This window comes from Tamandua tetradactyla, chromosome 25, assembly GCF_023851605.1.
Source record: "Tamandua tetradactyla isolate mTamTet1 chromosome 25, mTamTet1.pri, whole genome shotgun sequence".
In the NCBI taxonomy this organism is placed as follows: Eukaryota; Metazoa; Chordata; class Mammalia; order Pilosa; family Myrmecophagidae; genus Tamandua; species Tamandua tetradactyla.
In genome coordinates this window covers 36,814,153-36,833,375 of record NC_135351.1, presented here as the reverse complement: position 1 = coordinate 36,833,375, position 19,223 = coordinate 36,814,153, and the positions used below count along the sequence as shown (strand labels likewise).

At 40.9% G+C, this 19,223-nt stretch overlaps 1 protein-coding gene across 1 annotated transcript in view; it reads left to right on the top strand.

Moving 5' to 3' along the window:
• The window catches only part of MAP3K5 (mitogen-activated protein kinase kinase kinase 5), a 212,684-nt gene extending 193,818 nt beyond the window's left edge, over window positions 1–18,866 (top strand). The window contains exons 26-30 of the mRNA XM_077144113.1: window positions 8,852–9,098; window positions 14,220–14,332; window positions 15,243–15,355; window positions 16,947–17,023; window positions 17,682–18,866. Coding sequence (XP_077000228.1) covers window positions 8,852–9,098; window positions 14,220–14,332; window positions 15,243–15,355; window positions 16,947–17,023; window positions 17,682–17,742 — 611 coding nt within the window. The 3' untranslated portion in view covers window positions 17,743–18,866. The remainder of the gene's footprint in view (window positions 1–8,851; window positions 9,099–14,219; window positions 14,333–15,242; window positions 15,356–16,946; window positions 17,024–17,681) is intronic.
• The last annotated feature ends 357 nt before the right edge of the window (window positions 18,867–19,223 follow it).

Sequence of the window (19,223 nt, the reverse complement as noted above, 5' to 3'; positions counted from 1 at the left end):
TTCGATAAATGAGGCTGGAGAACTGGATAACAATAGCCAAAGTAATGAAAGAGGACCCCTACCTCAAACCAGATACAAAAATTAACTCAAAAATGATCAAATTTTGATTCCTGGTGCCTGCCCATGCCAAAAAAGAAAGAAAAAACAGATCAAAGACTTACATATAAGAGCCAGTAGCATAAAATTCCTAGAAGAAAATACAGAGAAACATCTTCAAGACCTAGTAATAGGAGGTAGCTTTTTAGACTTTACACCCAAAGCACAGGCAATGAAAGAATAATATATAAAGAGGAACTCCTCAAAATCAAAAGCTTTGTTGCCTCAAAGGACTTTGTCAAAAAGATGAAGAGGCAGCCAACACAATGGGAGAAAATATTTGGAAACTATTTATCTGATAAAGGTTTGATATCCAGTATATATGAAGAAATCATACAACTCAACAACAAAAGAACTAACAACCCAGTTATAAAATGGGGAAAAGATATGAACAGACATTTCTCCAAAGAAAAATACAAATAATGGCTAAAAATCACATGAAAAGATGTTCATCTTCATTAGCTATAAGGGAAATGCAAATCAAAACCACAATGAGATATCACCTCATACCTGTAAGAATGTCTGTCATTAAACAAGAAACTACAAATGTTAGAGAGGATGTGGAGAAATTGGAGCAATTATTTATTGCTGGTGGGGATGTATAACGGTACAGCCACTATGAGAGACAGTTTGGTGGTTCCTCAAAAACTAAATATCTAATTGCCCTATGACCTGGCATACCACTACTTGGTATATACTCTGAAGAGCTGAAAGCAATGACACGAACAGCCATTTGCACACCCGTGTTCATAACAGCATTATTTACAATTGCAAAAAGATGGAAAGAGTCCAAATGTCCATCATCAGGCTAGTGGATGAACAAAATGTGGTGTGTACATATGATGGAATGTTATGCAACAGTAAGAAGAAATGAGGTCCTGAAGCATATGACAACGTGAATGAACTTTGAAGGCATAATGCTGAGTGAAATAAGCCTACAAAAGGACAGACACAGTATGATTTTACTAATATGAACCTCCTAGAAAACGTAAACTCAGAGTCTTAAAATGTAGAATATAAGGGACATAGAGGTAGACAGAAGTTAGAGAAGGGGGAGCAGTTACCTAATATGTACAGACTTGTTAATGTGGTTGAACTTAAGTGTATGGGAATGGACAGAAGAGATGGTAGTTTTGTTAGTGAAATTATAGGCATTATTGCCATATTTAAGGTGAATGGAATTGAAAGGGGTTCTTTAAAGCCATGTATCTCATCAATTAGCACTATAAATATAAATAAATTCCCATATGAGCTACTTCAAATGTATGACACTGGTACAAAGACTTAATAATAGAGGAGTATATGGGAAAAACTTACCTATTGCATGCTATGGGATATAACACCAATACCTCACTAGTACCACCGTAATCCGTAATACTAGGAGTAAATAATTGGGAGGGGATAAGTATAAAGGGGAGTTTTGGGTTTTCTCTTTGCTGTGGGTGTGTCTACTGTTATTTTTCTCTTTTGGTACAATGAAAGTTGTCTAAAATTGATAGTAATGATGATTGTACAACTAAAGTGAGAATACTGTGAGACACTGATTTTATATTTCAGATAGAATATATGCTTGTGAATATATCTCAACAGAATCTGCAGATTCTAAATAAACAGATAAATAAACAGAAAGATTCAAGTGCTAGAGATAATGTGGAGAGAGAGGTGTACCTATTCAGCGTTGGTAGAGTAGCAGAACGGGGCAGCCTCTCTGGAGAGTAGTGTAGCAGATGCACAGGAGGCTAGATATGGGGTCACCATATGATTAGGCAATCCAACTAGGAAGGTACTTAGAAGAACTGAAAGCAGGGACTTGAATAGACATTTGCATACTGTCTACGGAGGCATTATTCATGATAGCCAATGGATGGAGGTGACCGAAGCGTACATTGAGTGAGGAGCAGAAGGGTGAACTGTTCTGTGTACCTTCGCCCATTGTATGTATACACGATATAACTGTGATGGAATATTATGGAATGTTGTGCAGCATGCAGTGAGATGAATGAACTCTGAGAACATTACGTTGAGCAAAATAAGCCAGAAACAAAAAGACAAATATTGCATGATCTGATTTAGAAAATACTGATAAGAAAATTAGGAGCTACATTGTAAGCTCTTACAGCAGTCACATTTATTCCTGAGATTTAAGTGCTATTTCTAAATTCTGAGATGCTGTGCTCAGTGAGTATAACATGGTATTTCCCTGGAACTTTGGGTATCTGTGTGACAACTAAGACTCAGAGTTGGAATTCTGTAGCTCTGTAAGTCAGAATTGCTCCATACAACAACTGTTAAAGATGCTGAAAAAGAGATCAGACTTCAATTTGAGATATGAACAAAGCTGATCTGGTTGGGACTAAGGTAAATCAGAATACAAAGTAGAGGATGATAGTGTCTGTATTCTAAAACTTTCTGTGTGAGACCAAAGGAAGAGATGTTTATTTTGTCCAAAATTTAAATTTTCTGTAGCACACAATCTAACTTAACCTGTCTGGCCAGTCTGCTGGAGACTAGAACAGGGAATGAGATCTTATAATTCTGTATAGCCAATGTACTACCCTGATATATTCCAGAGTATGTTGGACAGATAATAAAAAAGTATTTGCAAAGTTAAAAAAAAAACCAGACATGTAGAGGGATAAGACTGTTTTGAAATACTTTAAAATTTAAGTTATTTATAAATGGTACCACAAACTTTTATGTCAATAATCAGTTGAAGCCATGGAGTTCCCTCTCTTCTCTAAAAATACCTTGCTTGATTAGAAAGTGAAGTGTCAATCCATAAAATAAACATGAACAAACTTTAGTTGATTCCTTTCTTCTGTAAAAGAGAAATACAAATAGAAGTTCTAATATCCTTAAACACACCACCCCTTGCACCCCCTTTCACGAGGCTGCACCTTTGCATTCTTCAGGTCTTGGTTTAAAAGTTACTTCGTTAGAGAGCCCTGGCCTGCCACCTCATTGAAAATAGCCCTTCCCTCCCATTCTGTCTCAGTGGCAGTGATTTTCCTCACTCATCACACATTACAATCTGCAGCTACTTTGGTTTTCTTGTTCGGTGGGCATCTCCCACCCCAGAGGGTAACACCAGGGGGCATTTGGTTTTATTATGTGCCTGACGCATGGCCAAACACCATGCCTGGCATACAGTAGACCCACAAGAAATACTGGTTAGAATAATAAGTAGATGAATTTCACCTGAGTATAACAAATTGGTGTGAAACTTTGCATGATTTAGGGGGAAGAAAGCAAATCCAGAGAGACCTTGAAACACATGTTTAGCAGTTAGATATGAACCTAAGAAATTGTCACTGTAAAGAAGTCAACAGTACTTATATTTAGATGACATATCACTGGAGTGAGGCTGCATATGGGGAATATGCCCATGCTGGTTTGAAAGTGTTGTGTACCCCAGAAAAGCCATGTCCTTTAATCCTGAGTCACTATTGTAGGGTGGAAACCTTTGATTAGATTGTTTCCATGGAGATCAACCCACTCAATGGTGGATGTGACCTTTTGATCAGAAGGCTTCCATGAAGATGTGACACACCCGATTGTGGGTGTGTCCTTTTGATTAGATGAAGATGTGACTCTGCCCATTCAAGGTGGGTCTTGATTAGTTTACCAGAGTCCTTTAAAAGGGAAGACATTTTGGAGAAAATGCAGTTGCTTCAGAGCCAGCAGAGACACAGACATTTGGACATTCTTGGAATGTTGACAGATAGAGCAGATGCCTAGACATGGACATTTGGAGATGCATAGCCCAGCAGACACCGCCGTGTGCCTTCCCATGAGCTGCTAAGCAAGCCAGAACCTAGAGTTGTGTCCTGGACGAGTTAAGTGAAGGCCCACAGATGCTTAGAGAGGAAACCACTGGCATCAGAAGCTGGAAGCAATGAAACCGAGAATGAGGACCAGCAGATACACAAGGCTGAAAGGGAATGGGTGGGAATCCATGAAAAGGATAGATGGGGGCTGTGATTAAACATGAGAATGACTGAAATTAAGGCTTCTAAACAAGGAAAGGAGAGGGGGATTATATTTGAAATAATTTCAACAGCTTAGAAGTATTCTGTGCATTTTTTTTCACTTTTATGTATTATTAAAACTTTCACAAACCTTACCTCATTCACCAACACAAAATATACAGCCAGGACACATTCTAAAGGCCTTGAAAATGTCCTGCCAAGTACATTGAAGGGCAGGAAGACATGACCACACCGAGGCGGGCTTTTGGTTTCATGCACAGGTGGTCACACTGTCGGTGGAAGTCTGTCCAGTTTGGGGAAGAGTGACAAGAGAGCGGCAGGGAGGCCACTCCCCCATGGGGGTCCTAGCCCTGCTTTAACCCACCCTGTGTGCCCCAACAGGAGTGTTTTAGTTTCCTGCGCTGCTCAAGCAAAGACCGTGAAGTGGGTCAGGTTAAACAATGGGAATTTATTTGCTTATGATTTTGAGGCTAATAGAAAGTCCAAATCAAGGCATCATCTAGGCGACGCTTTCTCCCAAAAGACTGTGTGTTCTGGGCCGGCTGCTGGTGACCCTTGGTCCTTAGTTTGTCACATGGAAAGGCACATGGCGGCATCTCTTGGTCCCTCCCTTCTCTTGGGGGTTCCGTTGGTATTCAACTTCTAGCGACTCCCTCTGTGGCTCTCTCTCTTTATCTGAATTTCACTGCACTTACAAAGGATTAAGACCCATCCTGATAGAGGTGGTTGTCACCTTAACTGAAATCACCTCACTGAAAGATCCAGGAATGGATTATGCTTATGAACATGTTTTTCTGGGGTTCAGACCACCACAAGAAGTAAGTACATTCTGCTTCATAATGGAAAGTTTTTGCTAAGGAAAATTGTGTTCCCCCAACTACAAATTTGGTTAATTTTCTTTGAGATCACTAGGAGGTTATGTTGACAGTTAAGTAACTGTTTAAAGGCATTTTTAGAAAGAGAGAAAGCAGCCATGTAAGAGAAATGGAGAAAGTTTTTTTTGGTATTCCCCTTAGAATAGGGGAAATTTACAATAATATACAAATGATGAAATGCATGAACAAGATGATTTGATTTCAGTCATTCAGTTGTATTAAATTTCCAAATGTCACTAAAGATTTTGTTACACAATTAAGATAGAAAGGAACTCTGTATTAAAATGCCTGTGCTCTCAAATTTCCCTGATAAAAATTCATTAAAATGATAAAATACAACAATTAGCCTGCAAATCCCAAATGTTCTAAAGAAAGCAACAAGTTTAAAAGCATATCTTTGTTACATGTATTCTTAGCTCCACTAATTATGATTCTGTCTGCTAAAAAGACCATATCACAGTCTCTGAACACAATCCTCCAATAAAGGAACCAGGGCACCTTGGAGAAATGGCTGATTCCAGGCCTGGACAAGGAAAACACAGGATGGGTCTGGGTACATCTTGTGGTGCCAGAACGTAAGGAAGTCCTCAAAAAGAACGGAGGCTGGTTGAGAGGATACCAGGGCTAATTTGGAATATCCAAAAGCCTGAGCCAGAACAATCTGTGCATGAAAATAAAATAGCAAGGTTTTGTATTATAACCTGCATAATAAAATAAATACCCATGAGTCTATACTAATATAAATAATTGAGAAAATAAATATGCGGAGAAAACCAGATTTTTGTTATAGTAGAATTGCAATGAATAAGAATATGGAAATTAGAAAACCATTAGGCAAACACCACAGTAATTTCTGTTGCTGGAAAGACCCATCAATGACTGCTAAAATTAATAGGCAAACGGTGATGACAAATAGAATATTTGCAAAGTATCTTCCCACAAGATATTTACAAGTTACAAAGGGAAAGAGGCAATACTGTGGGGGAACCTGGCAGACACCCCTTATACACAATGTTCATGGTCATTGTCACCACCGATAAGGCACATCAACATCATGTGCCTGTCATATGATGTCCTGGGAAGGACATATGGACCTTCAACCACATCTTGAGAAGACAGACCTCAGGCAATCCAAAAATGAGGGCCAGACTACAAAATATTTGGCCAGTACTTTATTTCATTCCAGAAATAAAGAAATGCAAAGAAACTGTCACAGTTTGGAGGAAAGTTAGGATCCATGACAACTAAATGCAATGTTGGGTCCTGGATTGAATCCTGGGCAAGATAAAGGAAGCGCCGGTGGAAAAACTGGTGAAATTCAAATATGGTCTATAGATTAGTTCATTGTATTGTATCAATGCTAATATCCTAGTTTTGATAACAGTGCCAAAGACATATAAGATGTTAAGGTTAGGGCAAGTTTGCTGAAGGGTGTTAGGGAACTCTCTGTACTTTTTTTTTTTTTTTGGCAACTTTTCTGATATTTTAGTATTTTAAAATAAAAGAAAGCATTTGGTCTTCTTCCTTCTAAAAAGAACACATAGAACAGAGAGTACTGTACAAGCACCCCAAGCATTTATTTTCTCAGCTTCTCTCTCAGGCTGTTTTCTCACTTGTCAATAAGAATCAGCCTTTAGACCACTGGCAACAGTAGAGGCAGTTGTTGCTCCTTGTGTGCAGTCTGGCGGGGCCTGACCAGTTGGAGAAAGGCTAAGCAGAGAGAACACCACGGCACTGCTAAGGTAGAAAGAGTTGATCTTATAGACTTGCTTTCTCTATTAATAACCATTCTTAAAGCTGCTTAAGCACTTGATTTTACCAGGTTGATTTAAAACCAAATCACTCCGGTGCCCTGTGTACACACTCCTGTGAAACGAGTGGTGTTCCCCGCCACGCGAGGAGCAAAATGCACCTGCCACGGGCTGCACTGACACATGCATTGATCTCTTACTCCGCATCAAAAGTGCCCTGTGTTCAAAGAAGAGTGCTCAAGGTATTGCCCTCTGGAAAGAAGCCTCTTCAGGGCAAATAAGGTCATTGTTGCATTATGACATGCTGTCTGGGTCCGGACACCAGCTCCGGTTACCCCAACGGGGGTTTAAACCTCGACCACTGATCACAGGCGCCCTACGGGCCCTGCCTCTTTCCTGACCCTTGGCTCTCTGCTGACTGTTCACTCAGTTTTCCAGTCTTCCCGGACAGCACTGGGCTGTCATACAAGCTTCCATCTGTCAAACGCCTCTTCCTTATTCTCCACCAAGCTGAGACCATCCCCCTCTTCAGAGCCCTGCTCAGAACTTGCTGCCTCCATAAATCCATCAATGCATAAACCGCCATGGAATTTAGTGATTGCAAATGCACTTTTTTTTTTAATCCCTTAGCACTCTTAATACATGCACATGTGAACGATGTGTGTAGACAGATCAGTAACTGGGGTTGTTTACAAAATGTTTAGCTGTATAAATTTGTACTTGCAATTTCATATGCGTATATCTCTTGTTTTTTCTTTGTACATGTTCTTGGGGCTTTTCTGAATATTAGCCATAGTTTTCCTTTGGATTGTTACCTTCTTGTGGGTGAGAACTAGAAGCTCTATTTCATTGCCATATTGCCATGTTGAACAGCATCTAATTTAATGATATACACACAAAGATCCTCCATCAAAGACCTAAATAGCAAAATACTACATTAACCTACAATTTTCTGCTTAATTCAGAGCATTTGGAGACTTTTTTTAGTCATTTTTACATTATATGATCATTTTAAATGCAAACAGGGAAGATTTAAATATAATAGTAAATTACATGAAAAAAATTATGTAGTTGCTTTCCCTCACAGAAAGTGAAATTATACTCAGAAGGACTATAAAACTTCTAAATTGATTAAATTTTTTCAGTTCAGAGACCTAAAAAGCAATCTAAGAACAATTTACAAAAATATAAAATGACCTGCTCTTATGTTCTAAGTTAATCTAGAATTAAATGTCTTAAGTCACTTGTAAAATAAGATATATTTTCATTGTTTTTAGTCTCATCTAGACTGTAAAATATCTAGGTAGGATAACTCTTCTGTTATCTGTCTTCGCACCTGATAACAGGTGTGCCTGCTCTGTCTTTACACCTGTAGTAGGTGCTGGGCTGACAAAACTGAAATGAGTTGGGAGATGAAGGGAATAAATAGGATTGAGAAGGAGAAAAGAGTCAAAGCAGAAAGCAGAGAAGAGGTGAAGTTGTCTGAGGAGGCTTAAGAGATGAAAGCAGCTGGTGCCACATGAACCTGGCTCAGGAAAAGGGCATTTTGGTTTTTGTGATGAGTTTCTATGGTTGAATGTGAGGTGCGTGCCCAACAGGGTTATGTAAGAAGTATTAGCATAAAGTAAGCAGGCTGGAGTGAGAGAGCCAGTTAGTTACGCGCAAGGAGAGCATGACCTTCATAGATTTGGAGGAGCTCATTTGGAGAACAACAGAAATACGAAAAAAGTGAAAGATGAAATCCCAGGTTCCAGCTTTCAAGGAGTGGGGAGTAGAGAAAAAGGCTCAGAGGAGGAGAAGCAACAGCCAAAGATGTCAAGGAAAACAGGTTCAGTAAGGTAAGGAGGTCCAGTAAGGTAAGGACTTGACCGCCAGCAGGTGTACGGTGACCTTGCCAGCAGTGGCTCTGTCAGAGTGGTACGTGGCTGGTCTTCCATGGCTCTGACACCTTGTAGATTTTGCAAAGCCACTGAAAGAACAAAACGGAATGAATGCACAGAAATCCATCCTCACTTTCAGAAAAGCAGTTTGGGGTACATATCTTATTGATAGCAGGGGTGGGGGGTAATATTCATATCCTAAGAAATGAAGGTGATTCATCAACTTGTATGGCCACTCCCATTGCTTTTGCATCTCCCAGAGCTGAGGCCACACTTTATTAGCATTGCGTCTGAGAGCGACGCTGCTGACCAAGATGACCTGGATATAGACGACGACCACAAGGAACAGACTGCAAACCAGAGTGTCCACAGACCTCACGCCGTCGCTGAAGATGCTGTGGCTACATCAGGGGTGAGCACGCTCAGTTCTACAGTGTCCCATGATTCGCAGACTGCTCACCGGTCACTGAACGTGCAGCTTGGACGGATGAAGATAGAAACGAATAGGTAAGTCCCACTCTGACATGGCTAGGTTTCTCTTTTCTAATTTTCATCAAAGTGCCTATTTATTGGGTTCTACTTCAGAAGTCTGGTCCTCAGAAAATGTAAAATGTGAAATGATTCTTTTATCCCGTTCACGTAAACTTGACTCAACCCCTTTTGTTATAAAAGAAGAGAGATTTGTCTAAGGTTCTTTGGTCAAGCATCACTTTCGGCTTCTACCATTTCGGACCTGTTCAGCCCAATTTCTTTGATCATTTCTTTCTCTCCAAGCACACCAAGATCTCAGAGTAACTTAGATGTGACCTCATGTAATGTCTTGGAAACACTCAGAGCGTCACGTACCCTCTAACAGATAGTTAAGAGAACAGAAAGGCTGTGTTCCTGGAAGCCCATCATTTGGAATATCACGTTCTTTCATGAAAGAAAGAGCTCTGTGCTTGAGGAGATAAAACTGAAGGTGCATTTTGGAATGTTAAAAGGGTGACCAGTTGACCCACGTTTGTGAGCTTATTTTATTTTTTGTGCACTGGAGTTTAATCTGTCTTTGAGAATTTGGTAGCATCGAACCCTCATGATCAGGTTAAATGAGCAGTAAATGTTTCCTGTTCTTCACAGATGTTAACACAGTTCAAGGTCTGAAGCTTTATGATTCATAGCTTCCCGTGCTGACTAGAGTTGACATGTAGGCAACTGACTATGATTCTGTGAAAACTTTGGTTTATCTGTGTGTGTTTTCCTTTTGTTTTTTTTGGGAGTGAATCAATGTAAGTTGTTCAAATATATAAAAGCCTTAATTGAAAATTCTACTTGTTCACCAGGGAGATAGAAAATATTTTATTCCTAGTCCTAAGTTCAGAATTGTAAAGTTAGCCCTGAACACCAAGCTTAGATTCAGCAAGATGAATTTTGGTTGCATGATTAAATAAATCCAGATATATCTTCTATGTTTGCACGTAGAAATCTTTTTGAGTGAAGGGAAAGTGGCTCACTGATTTCCATATCCTGGTCTTGTCCTCTGAAACCCGGCTCCTTATTTGCCATCTCTACTTAGTAGACGAGATTTCCAGTCTTTTCTCTTCTGAAGCTCCCCCCATGACTCTCAGTGTCCCCCATTTCCTCCGGAGCAACATTCCAATCATCACACTCCAGCCATCGCCACCTTTCTTTAGTTTCCTCGCTGTTGGCCAGCCCTGAGTGGAATTGCTTCTTGGATTCCTGCTTTGGTCTCTGGAGGAGGATATTCATTTATGACTGTTTTGGGTCCAGCCAACCTGCCCATGGCTTCCAGTCAGAATTATACAGACAGTGAAGCTGCTTGTTTCTTTGTTTGTTTTGTTTTGTTTTTACCAGACAGCTGATATATCTGCTTCTCTCGTCCTAAAACCTTCACACCTGGGACCCGTGTGCCTCTCCTGAAGGCAGCCTGGATACTTCTTCCTTTCCCTTCTCTCATTAGCCCACTGGATCAGCCTCCTGAGCCCCTCTGTCTCTCAGTCTTGTGCCATCTGTCCCCCAGAGGCTGCTCGTCCCGTCTTTAGTTTGCCAGGCTGCTGTGACAGCACAAACACAGTGGCTTGGCTTAAACAAAAAGCAGTTATAAGCTCATTGTTTCCGAGACCAGAAGTCCAAAATCAAGGTGTCAGCAAGGCACGCCTCCTTCCTAAAGGAGGAAATGTCCTAGGGCTGGCACGCCGCTGTCCCTGGGGTTCCCTGGCTCGTGTCTCCGCCTCCTATCACGTGGCCATCTCTCACTCCCGTGTCTGCTCTTCCAGCTGACCTCCGGCCTCCTGCTCCCGTGGCCTTCTCTGACTGTGTCTTCTTCTGCTTATAAAGGGCTCCAGTAATCTGGACTAAGACCCAGTTTGACTCATTTGGGCCACACTTCAACTAAAAATAATGTCTTCAAGAGATCCTGTGTACAAGGGGTCATACCCATGGGAGGTTGCGATTAAGAACATGCCTTTCCTTGGGGTACATAATTCAGCATATCACACACCGCCTCTCCCTTCCCTTCTTGACATCTCTCTCCTGAGGGTCTCTCCCCCCTAGGCAAAGGCCTGCTTCCCAAATCTGCCCAGCTCTGTTGAAAAGACTAAGATTTGGCCCATTTCTCATTACCTTGGTACAAAGTTTCATTTTTCACAGAAGCCATGCATTCATCTTTTTTCTCTACCTATTTACATTTGAGTCTGAGAAAATCTATGGGATTATCAGTCTCCCTTTTTCCCAGTAATGTCTCCCAGAGCCCCTCCACCATGCCCAGAAAAGGGAAAGGAAGGGCCCAACAGTCACTTCACACGTGATTTGAAGGAAGAGCTGCGGCTTAGCACAAGGAATAAGCAACTGAAATAAGGGACAGCCATGACCATACTGGTCCTTGCAATTTTCAGATGAGTATAACCTGAAATGTAAAAGTATACATCTTGCAAAATGAACTCAGAAAAAGTACTAGTGTGTTTTTAGGAAAGGTTGTAACTCTCATATTTAAAATCTTAAGCTTGTAATGTTTAGGATGATCACTGATAAAGGCAAATCAGCTTTATCTAGCTCCTGGTTATTAGAAAATCAATCATTCTATATGGCAGAAAGTATCAAAATGGCTTTCAGATGTATATTTTACTTTTATTTAAGTAGATGCTTATATGAAATGTTCTGGAAATTCATTTCACACAGGTGGCACAGGGACATTATTAAAACCTAACACAGGAAGAGCCGACTGGTTATCCAGTTTTTCTATCCTGCAATTCTGGAATTACACTCCAACCTACCCCCAAGCCTTACTCATCTGAGTTGGGCATCTGGCCACATGTGAGATCCCTACTGAATTTTTTTGAAACAGAAAGGCAAGCAAGCGTCTTGATCTCAAAGGATTTCCCTGCTAACTGAAACAAAGTTAAAATAAAATGGATGCACTGGACATGTCCTTAAATGGGTAATTCGGGGACCTGGCTTTGGGGCACACGAGGTGGCTGATCAATTGTGTGCTTCCAGTGTCAGGTTCTGGCTCTTTAAGGTAAATGGGAAAGGGAGACAGTAGTCTAGACAAGCGTAAGTTAAATTCTAGAACATTGCCCTGTGTCCTTTGAGAAAACAATAAGAATAGACGCCACAATTCCACACATGCAAATCAGCCAGGGAGACAAAAATAGAGACTTCTCAATTCATAATCTGCCCTGAGCTTGCCCTCCCTTCCTTTGCAGTCACTCATGTTGGCATGGCTCAAAGCTGCCCTTGAAGACTCTGCTTCTCGCTCCTGCTTTCGGTTCATCCTGCTTTGCAAACCTGCCTGTGCCCCCGAGCCTGCCCTGTCTCTGTGTCCCTGCCTGCCTCTCTTCCCCTCTGTCGCCTCTCACTTTTGTCCCCCCTCTGCGCTTGATGTGACTTGTTCTCCCACCCAAGGGCCTCACATCTGCAGGTCCTGTGGGGCCCGGGGCTCCGGAAAGGGCCTCTAGTGAGCCGTGGGCCGAGGATCTTTCGGGTCCACGCTACCGCAGGGAACAGCAGAGCCTTATCCAAGGCCAGGCGCTGGGTCTGGGCCCTTCCCAGGCGGCCTCATGTCAGGTTCCGGGTAGTGCTTCAGGGGGGTTTATTATTGCATTTTACAAGGGAGGAAACTGAAGCCCAGAGAGGATGAGCAGTTGGACTGAGGTTGACACAAGAAGGGTGTGGCCAAGCCAGGATAAGGCCCAGGTCTCTCAGTTACACCATGCTGTCTTCAGGACACGACCACTGGAGCAGAAGCTTCTGGAATGGAACCTGGTCCTGCGTTGGACTGATCAGTATTCGGGAAATGGACAAAGGTAGTTTCCCAAGAGAGCTGTAGGGCAGTGTCTGAGTTTGCTGTGGTTACTCTAAAAAAGCTTAAATAATAAAACTGTTTTAATAAAACGGAGGGCTGAAAACAACAGAAATTGGTATCTCACAGTCCTGGAGGCCAGAGGTCAACAGGTCAGCAGGGCCCCTCTGAAGTCTACAAGGAAGGTTGTGCCCCATGCCTCTCTCCTGGCTTCTGGCAGGGACATGTCAGCAGTCCAGTCCCCAGGCACCACGCAGCCTTCTTCCCCGTGTCTGCCTCTGGCCAGTTTCCCCCTTCTTCTGTGGCCTCCAGTCCTGTTCCATTAGGGCTCACCCTAATCTAGTTTGGCCACATTTTAACCAACCATATCTTCAAAGACCCAATTTCTAATTAGAGTTCCCTTCACGGGACTGGGACTCTGTCTTTTGGAGGGACACCCTTCCCCAATAGCAGATATGCAGAGATTGGCCTTGAGGCTTTTTTTTTTTTGATAATTATGTATTTTAAGCTATTACCATCCTAAACCCAAATTAATCCCAGCTCCCTTTCTAGGAAATAAGAGCATCTCTTTTCATAACTTGGAATGCTTTCTCAGAGAAACCGTATTGGAAACAGTGAGCAGGTTAGTGGTTGGCTCCCAGGTGCATAGTGAACCTTTTGTGGTGTAGATAATGGCCAGGTTTCTCCTTGTTTCTCTAGAGAAACACTCCACATGCCCACCAGGAGCTGAGCATATCAGGAAGGCACCATCCTTTGACCCACTTCACCCTCCTCCCCAGCCAGAGAATCACAGCAGCAGCCACTGCCGTTTCAGGGCACTTCTGTGTGCCGGCACTGTAAGCTGCCTCGTTTAAAGTTCGTGTGACACACATCTCTGAAGTTTAAGGAGAGTGATTGAATTCCTGCTTTGCTTGAATCGTCTTCCTAGCCGCATTCACCAACATTTATTGATGAAAGGCGAACATGTAAAATAGAGCTCTGCTGACAGCCCATATTTAGATTTTTGTCGTTATGGCCATACAGACACACAGTGGAACAACATCCCTGACGATTTGGGCAGACAGTTTGAGATGGAGGTTTTGCATTTTCTGGAAGCCCAAAGTTGTTTAGAATTTTCCTACTGAACATGTTGCAAACATCACCTGGGAGTTTGTTAGAAACCGTGAAACCTCAGACCCCTCACCCCAGACCTGCAAGATCTGATTATGCATTTTAGTAAAATCCCAGGGAGCAGTGTGCTGTTTAGATTTGGAGCAACTCGTGTCTAGCAGGTCACTGTATGTCCACTTCTTTATTATCCTGTCCACTAGTATGATTTTCTCCTACAGATTACTGGAAGAATTGGTTCGGAAAGAGAAAGAATTACAAGTGCTTCTTCATCAAGCTATTGAAGAAAAAGACCAAGAAATCAAGCACCTGAAGCTTAAAACCCAACCAATAGGTAACTAGCAGAAAATTGTCAAGTAATCCTGTTCAATAAGGCTGCCACAAAAAAAGCTGAGAAAGCCAGCAGACAGCAATATTTTGTGGTCCAGACATCGGTCACTTGCACCACAATGACAAGCAGAAATTACTTTGAAAAAGTATTCAATTCCTAAGTATAGCAAACCATTATTTCTTATAAGTACAATAAAAGTAGATGAATCACAGTCATCTTTTCCTGAGATTTTTTTTATTATTAAGGGAAATAGGACTTTCCACATTTTCAGTCTTTATTCTTTAAAGATAAGTTCATTAGAATAATGTTTTTTTGTCATTTTGCCTTTGTATGCTGTATATTGGTGTTTTTTTTTTAATCCTCTTAAAATCTGAGGAGGCCTAAATAAATTAAAGATAAAGTAACAAAAAGCCATAGCTTGGAATTTTGAAGGAATCTATTCTGTGAAAGGTTGGGGGTGAAAAACAACGTTTAGAGGACCTTATTTCAGGTTAGAGAAAAATAGAATCCATAGTGATTTGTTCATGGCTCTTTCAAATTATTGCAAATAGTGGAAAAAGATAGTATTATAATTATATGGTTTTCTGCTAATTACGCCTGTCTTTGTGGCATAATAAACGCAAAATCCAATTCCAGCACCCAAAGTTTATTCTGATGGAAACTATAAAACTGAAATGAAAGTATAAAACATGAGCATCGTTATTGCTTCTGACTCCATCTGGGACTAAAAGGCTCAGACGAGTCTTTAAGAATTTTATTTATATTATATGCTGCCAAACTCACTTGTGTCTGTTCATCATTCTGATGGCACAAAATCTTTGAGAGTGTGAATGGATAAGCATCTGTTGGCTGTGAGGGTGCACAGGTGCCGTGTTAGGTGGAACTAAAGATGCACCCCCATGTTCTGTTCTAGATATCCCTGGACTACCTGTGTGTCACCTCAATTCTCCTGGCTCGAATACTGAAGATTCTGAACTCACTGACTGGCTGAAGGAAAATGGAGCCGACGAAGACACTATAAGCCGGGTAAAGACAGATCCCTGTGGGACACGTGTCCTCTCCCTTCATTTCATAGCACTGGGTGCCTGCGGGGCACCAGGCCACGCTAATGCAGGGCTGCAGGGGCGAGCAAAGCACACCAGCCAGCCTTCCTGACACTAGGGAGGAAGACGGTAATCAAGTCATTCCACAGGTCAACGTGTCATGACAGAGCAGCACGTCCCCCATAGGAGAGGTTATCAGCTGCTGGAAGCCAGGGGCAGGAGGGTCCAGAAGGTTCTCTGACAGGGCGACAAATGAGCTGAAGTCTAAAGGAATATGTAGGAAAAATCTTGCCCAACTCTGTGTCTTTTGGAGATGGGGTGGGGAGAGGGGCAGACAGGCAGGGAAAGAGCATTTGAGGAGGGAAAGGTGGAATGCCTGCAAAGGTACAAGGCAAGCGACCACATCGTGGTTTACGGCCCCTAAAGGTTTTTACATTTGAGGACTGAAAAGAAGGAAAAGCAGAAGAAATACTGAGACAGAAGGAGCACAAAAGTTCTTGCATTTCTAATTCATTTGTGAACTTTTGAATTCTCTCACATTATTAGACCTAACTGAGCAAAGGCTATTTATGGTTACTTAAAAAAAACAGATCTGATTGGTGAACTTATGTCAGAAAACAGTATTTTCTATGTAGATCATAGTATATTATAATAACTTAATTCCTCTCTGCTTTTTATATGCTTATGTAATCACCATGAATAACAGTGGTTTAGTTTTAAGATTATATATATTTAGACACACAGACAGGCATATACACACATTAAGAGGGTTTTTTTTTAATACTTTATGAAGAAAGGCACCCTTAATATATTGGTATTATATTGCCCATGGTTTTGTATTTAAATTTAAAAGTAACTAAGAATAAAATATCTTGCTCTTTATTAGACTACTATATAAAATTTAGGCTCCCCTTAGAAAGCAGCATTTAATAAGTTGCTGCTAAATAAATTTGAACAATTTCCTTGCCTATGGAAAATGACATATCCAATCAAATTCTCCAAAGTGTTTATGCCTTTAGAATTGAACCACAATTACAAAATAGAAATTGATGATCCATTAAATCATTGCCCTTTTTATTAGATTGGAAATTAGAAGCTTCGTTTTAAATGTCAGGACTCTGATTTTATAGTGAGTTACAGAAAATTACCTTTTCTTATCTGTGAAAAATAAGTATGGAAATCAAGTGTGTAAGCAATACATTTCCAGGACCCCTTTTCATCCACTTGAGAAAAACAAAGCTACAAACCTCTTAAATACAAATATTTGCTGATGAGCAGCAAATGTAATTATGAGTGAGTCTTACCTGTTTATTAGAACCCCTTTTGGGAATTCTGCATCATTTGTGATCTTTACTTTATGCACTTGGAAGTTGGGTGGAGCCCTTTTTCTCTTGTTTCTTACTTTGTAATGGGGTCCTTTCCCCTAATCATTCCAGAAGATTCTAACTTTAGGTTTCCTTTTGGATTCATTTTTAATTGTTGGCATTGTTTACTTTGTGGACAGAGTTTGCTATTTATTGAAGGACTGCATGACATGACATCTTGTTTTTGGGTCTATTTTGCTTTCTCCACAGTTTTTGGCTGAGGATTATACACTAGTGGATGTCCTCTACTATGTTACACGCGATGATTTAAAATGCCTGAGACTAAGGTACCACTTTTTTTCTGTTGCGTTGTCATGATGGAAAGAGTGCTGGGTTCCTGCACTGGCTAGGTCCCACCTGGCTGGGCAGTCCGGCCATATCCACGGCTCCAGGCCCCTGCTGCTGCTAGTAAACTGTGGGGGCTGGACCAGGCTTTTCCTGAGTGCCGTAAGAACTGCTCTCTCTAGATTAGTAAATGCAAGTCAACTGGAAGAATTTTCTTGAGCCGATTCTCTAAAATGCCGTAAGTAAATGCTCTGAGTTCATGATTGTCTTCTGCTTAGTAAGAATCTTAGAATGAGGTCCTGAATTGCTATCCAAGCACTAGTACAGTCAGATAGAATTTATTTCAATAATTGGTTTTTCTGTCCAGTCAAGCATATATGTGACTAGTACTCATAGCCACTCTTATGAAGACACATTTCAGAAGTGCTTATAATCTAAAATGATGTTTTGGAAGGGAGCTGGTAGTCTGTGGGAGTGGAAAGGAAAGAAATAGAAGGACGTGGAGGAAAAAATATACAAAAAGAATACACAACGACTGATAAGCCTTGGGACCTTCAGGTTCTGATCCCAGCAGCTGAAAGCGGAGAAGTCCCCCTTCCATCGCAAGAGCCATGATTTCACTGAATGTTCTCCTCACAGTGTCCTTGTATCTTTCACCAGGGGAGGGGTGCTGTGCTCACTGTGGAAAGCCATCACCGACTTCCGAGACAAACAGTTTTGACCATTTCCAATCTTCGGTGGAGAGTCTCCGAATCAACATGGAACCTACTGCCTGCGGGACAAGCGATGTGAAAGGAGAGAGATGCTGCACTTTAAATCCAGTATTTGTTTACTCATGTTAAATGCAAAAACAGACGAAACACACTGAAACTTCCTAACTGCTTTTACTTCTTTAGTTCACAAGGACTCTCTTTAAAGAATGTTTAGGATTATTTCAGTCTAAACATTTTTTTACATGGAAATATTTTTAACCCAGCAGCTATTGCACTTCAGCCAAATGTTTATTTCACCCAAAAAGGATATAACATTTCATATGATTGTGCATCACTGGAACAAGACTGAAATGTGACATGGATATTTTAGGCTTACATGTGCTTATCACAGACTCTAATAATCTTGAGTGGAAATGCAGAATTTTAATTATTGTATAAAGCGGGGTTATTTTTTTTTTTGAAGTGTGCAGAATCTGAGAGCAATGGTTTATACTTACTTATCTGTATTAATTAATTGTAATATTGACTGTTTTTTGTAACTTAAGTTTCTGGTCCATGGTACATTCGTTTGAGTCATTTATGTACTACTGAACTGTACCAATTGTACAGGCCTGAATCATAGTAACGTTAGCTTGTTCTAAAGCTATCCATCGTGTCATTTGCCCTAAAAAGTAAAAGGACTCTCAACACACTGTTTTGATAAATCCTAAAGAATTCCTATTTTGTTGTGTCCAGTTAGTTGAGCTACCGTGTGAAATTGCTAGTTGATTTTTCAGCTGCGACATTAAATAGAATCTGTCTTCTATTCGAAAAATCTAAGAACAGCTGATTTCCAGATTATTCCTCAGGGCAACAGAGATGTAAGAGAGAAGATGAAGAAAAGAGAATAAAAGAAAGTCACATATTTTTCTCAAGGCCCTGAGTTATCTTGAATGACTCTTGGGTATCTTAAAGAGTCTGTAAATCACATCCTAATGGAGCATGCTGCATTTTCTATCTCATGGATTTTAATTCTCCTACTTGGGTGCAGTTTTGACATTTTAAGATGAATATATTTTTTATGAGCCTGCCCATAGAAATAATGAAATCTGAAGCTGCTAGATGGATGAATAAAACTAATGAATTCCTGGAACAGAGAGGAATCTGTTTATTATGCAGGATAGAAACAACATACTTAGAGCTTGCTCGTGTCATATAACTTAACTTACTATGTGAGAGGCTATGTTTATTTGTTTGTGAAAATCACGGTACGAGATTATTTCCTACTGCAAACATTCTCACTGCTATTTTCTCACTTGGTCTTTGCAGCAGCAACACAGCTGTATCTTTTTTACACCCTGGTCCTGAGGTGGGACAGTGGCTTCTTGCATCCTGCCTTGCAATTTTGAAAGTGGTGAGGTATAAATTAAATATGTCATTTGACTTATACTGAAGCAGGTGCCCCTGCCTCATCTTTGCAGGCACCGGTTCTTCTGCTCCTGCAGGGTTC